The sequence below is a fragment of the Nilaparvata lugens genome, chromosome 4 (assembly GCF_014356525.2).
Source record: "Nilaparvata lugens isolate BPH chromosome 4, ASM1435652v1, whole genome shotgun sequence".
Classification (NCBI taxonomy): Eukaryota; Metazoa; Arthropoda; class Insecta; order Hemiptera; family Delphacidae; genus Nilaparvata; species Nilaparvata lugens.
Genome location: NC_052507.1, coordinates 23,589 through 27,412, shown reverse-complemented (window position 1 = coordinate 27,412; position 3,824 = coordinate 23,589). Strand labels below are relative to the sequence as shown.

Here is a 3,824-nt window from a genome sequence, read left to right as displayed (position 1 = left end):
GTTATATTTCACCAAATGAATAGAAGAATGTTACAGAAACATGGAAAACTAAAGGAATGGGAAAATACTGTGACAAATTCATTGGTGGTGTTGTATTGGTTGATAGTTTAGACTCAACTTGGAATTATATCAATATTTTTTTAATTAAGTTTGTAGCGTGGATGTAAAAGCATGCTCCTGTAAATATTAATTTTTATTCAAATAAAGTGGATTTTTGACAATATTTCAAGTCCTTTGAAATATTATTTCAGTTATTTCCAAACCCTCCACAATATTCAGAAGCTTGGATTTACGAGTATTATCAAGCATTGAACTTTTTATCATTAATTTTGATGTCAATATTTCTCAGTGAAGTTAGAATCCCCATTAAAAACCAATACAACACTTAGTGCCGGCTGCACAAAAGTCGGTTAAATTTTAATCGTTATCAATTCCACCAAAACCAATCAGAGAATCCGTCTTATCAAAAGGCCTTCTCTGATTAGTTCTCGTGAAATTAATTACGGTTAACATTTAACCGGCTTTGGTGCAACCGGGCCTTTCAGTACAATACACAGTATCAACAGTAGGCTTACAGTACGGGCTATTGTGAATTATCAATTTATAGGTAGAATCAACTCGAAAATGTTTTCAGATGTTATTCAACAAGACAGCTCTTGGAAACGACGAGCTCATGTGAAATTAGTTTGCATTAAAAAAAGAGAATCACTGTTCTCACTGAGAATTGTTGACGAAATTTATGTGATTGTTGTGTTCTGTAGCTGACGTCGGCATGTACAGACCATACTCATTTTTTAGGATGGAGCATTTATCTGACATTTTGAAATAAATTCTCGACTACAGAAGTTGTGGCAACTCATCAAATCATGTAATTATTTTTTTAATTGTTCTGCTCAGTTGTATGATATGAATGAGAGTTTTTTTATTGGTCCAGTGGATTTGCCTAGATTTCTGGATTCTCTACATGAATATAATTTGAATCAATTCAATGAACCATCTCGTCTGATTAATATCAATACAATATGATATCAAATCATTGTTGAATTATTTACTGAATTCAATCACTCTGAGAAAATAGAGGGATGTGCAATCAATTACAATGAAATTCAAGTTTTTTCTTGATTTCAGATTTTCCTGACAGAAGTAGTATTTCTTATAGTGTGAATTTCGTTCTCAAATTATGAAACAAGACATGATTTTCGGGTTTTGTGATTAAACTAAGTCGGTCTGTTGACGTTCTTATTAATTTGAAAAACCAAAGAATGATCTCTGAACTAATGAGTAATGAACTTTGATCTCTGTTGACAGCTCAAAGGTCATAGCTAAGAAAAAATCACACATAGATGATTTGTCATGAAATATGATAAAATTCTTATAAATCAGCTTTCTTCCAAATACTGTAATGTCATTATTACACGACAAGGTCAACAGATTTTGTTTCTAATGGATAGATACATGTTTTGTACAGTAGGTAAGTTACCATTATATTCTACATCCTTTTTTCCGTGAAGCATAATGCATTCTACGCACAGAGATCAGAAATCTGAGCCTTGTTTTTTTCTACCAAAATCTCAAATATACACATAGAGTGCTGGGTACCATTCTATATATTTATATTGTACCATTGCGGATGATACCTACATGAGTTTTTTGCATGTGCGTTGATAATATTATATTCCGTGCATATTATTTATATCATTCATCCATTTACGATACAAATGAAACTGATGTTATATATAATACTAGCCGTCAGGCTCGCTTCGCTCGCCATATCCGTCTAGCCAGGGGGCTCCGCCCCCTGGACACCCGACTGGATCGTCCAAAAATGAGATCAGCGGGCTCGCTTCGCTCGCCTGCATTTGGACCTCAGCGGAACCTCCGTACCGAATCCTGGACCCCCGACTGGATTGTCCGAAAATGAGATCAGGGGGCTCGCTTCGCTCGCCTGCATGTGGACCTCAGCGGAACCTCTGTACCGAATTTGAACGTATTATGTCAATTTGATCTCGAAAAACACCTGTTACTATATCTGCGTATCTTTGGCGAACAAAATTCTTCCACCTCAGCTAAACTTGTGTACTGCATTTTTTTAAATATATTTCCTGGACCCCATAGAGTGCTGGGTACCATTTTATATATTCATATTGTACAATTTCGGATGATACCTACATTTGTTTTTTTGCATGTGCGTTGATAAAATTATATTCCGTGTATATTTACGATACAAATGAAACTGATGTTATAAAATATTGGTAGATAAAATAATAAGGTAGCCCTTGTGCTATTTTTCTTCCAAATTTATAGGTGATAACACAGTATGTCAACTTGAATTCTACAATCGACTGATACGAATACAGTAGGCTACTTGAATAGAGAAAAGATAGCGTGAGAAGATATCTCATAGTAAAAGGCGTTTATGTTGAAAACGCCAACTCAAAACGATAGTCCTATAGTGACGTCCACGTTATAATGGCAGTGTTTGATTAGCAATGGTATTGCTATCCTTTTCTATCATTCAACAAAGCGGATAGCGCTATCTCTTTCTCGCTTTGCTCTGTTGCCAGATGGTCTTTCAACAATGTAGAATTTTTTTTTCAATTTTTCAATTCATTTCAATTTATTTCACCAAAACACAAAAACTTTACAAAGATGTGACAATCAGAAAAAAACAATAACTATTATTCTAAATATCTATATCATCTATCTGTAAAATACGACTGGAGGTGAAGAACTACTGGCATAAGTGAAACACTTGTTCGCCAGTAGGAGTAGAGACTTACCGTAACTGTTACTAAATCTTAAGCTAATAATTTAAAATGGAATATTTTTATTTAAACAATGGTAAGTATATTGAAAATAAATGCTATTAATTGTGAATTAATCCAGACAATAATGAATAGTTTTAAAAGCTGAAAAAATTTTTGAACTCATAAAATATTAAGATGGAAATAATAGTTGTGAAGTATCCAGTTTTTAATATTTTAACGATGAGCTCGTTCGGGATGCAGTTTACAATCTTTGGAGCGATGTATACCAGCTGCTTTACTAGAATTAATAATTAATTAACAAAATATCCAATCTTAATTGAGAAAATTCATTATTAAATTATTGAAAAATATAATTTCTTGGTTAATAGAATATAATTGATTATTTTAAACGAGAATGAACAGTAAATATTACTTTAATAAACCTGTATCAGCTACCGTCTATAGAAGGCATTGACAAGATTGAGGATCGGCAACGTTGTTCTCCTATCTTTCTCCACTGCCATTATAACGTGGACCTCACTGTAGTAGTCTTTTTTTGGATCTATGTGAGGCTGGTAGTCTCTCATACTGTGTGGTTCTTATACACTCTCACCCGGTCAGAACAGTAATAAAAGACAGTAGTCGACAGTAATCGGCTTGAGTTTACGAGAAGTCGGTTTGAAATTTGGAACTTAAACTACCTATACCATGAGACATATTCTTAGGCTATCTTTCCTCCATGATAAAATATAGATACTTTTTATAAACTTCACTTCACGAATATGGCTGTGTTAAACCTCTCATCCGTTAGTTTCTTTGCAAATTGACTATTATTAGGAGAACATAACCGAATCTTTGTCTATTAGGGCCTAATTTCATGAAGCGATGCGAAACGCGTTCAAACGAACCGAGCTGAACAGAAACGGAGAAGGCTTTCACTCTGAATGAGTTGAAAATTGTAACGGAAAGTGCTCCCTGTATGCTTGGTGGGTGTGTTTGTGTGTGTGTGTATGCGTGCGCTAATGTAAATCCTATTATTGTTTGAGAGATGTGAGTGTGAGGCGTGGAGAAGAAAGA

The 3,824-nt window shown here is 34.3% G+C and overlaps 1 protein-coding gene across 1 annotated transcript in view; it reads left to right on the top strand.

The window, feature by feature from the left end:
• Positions 1-1,443: 1,443 nt before the first annotated feature.
• LOC120351216 overlaps positions 1,444-3,824 on the top strand; it is a gene marked incomplete at its 3' end in the record, with an annotated part of 20,445 nt that continues 18,064 nt past the window's right edge. The window contains exon 1 of the mRNA XM_039427591.1: positions 1,444-1,471. Within this exon, the coding sequence (XP_039283525.1) occupies positions 1,444-1,471 (28 nt within the window). The remainder of the gene's footprint in view (positions 1,472-3,824) is intronic.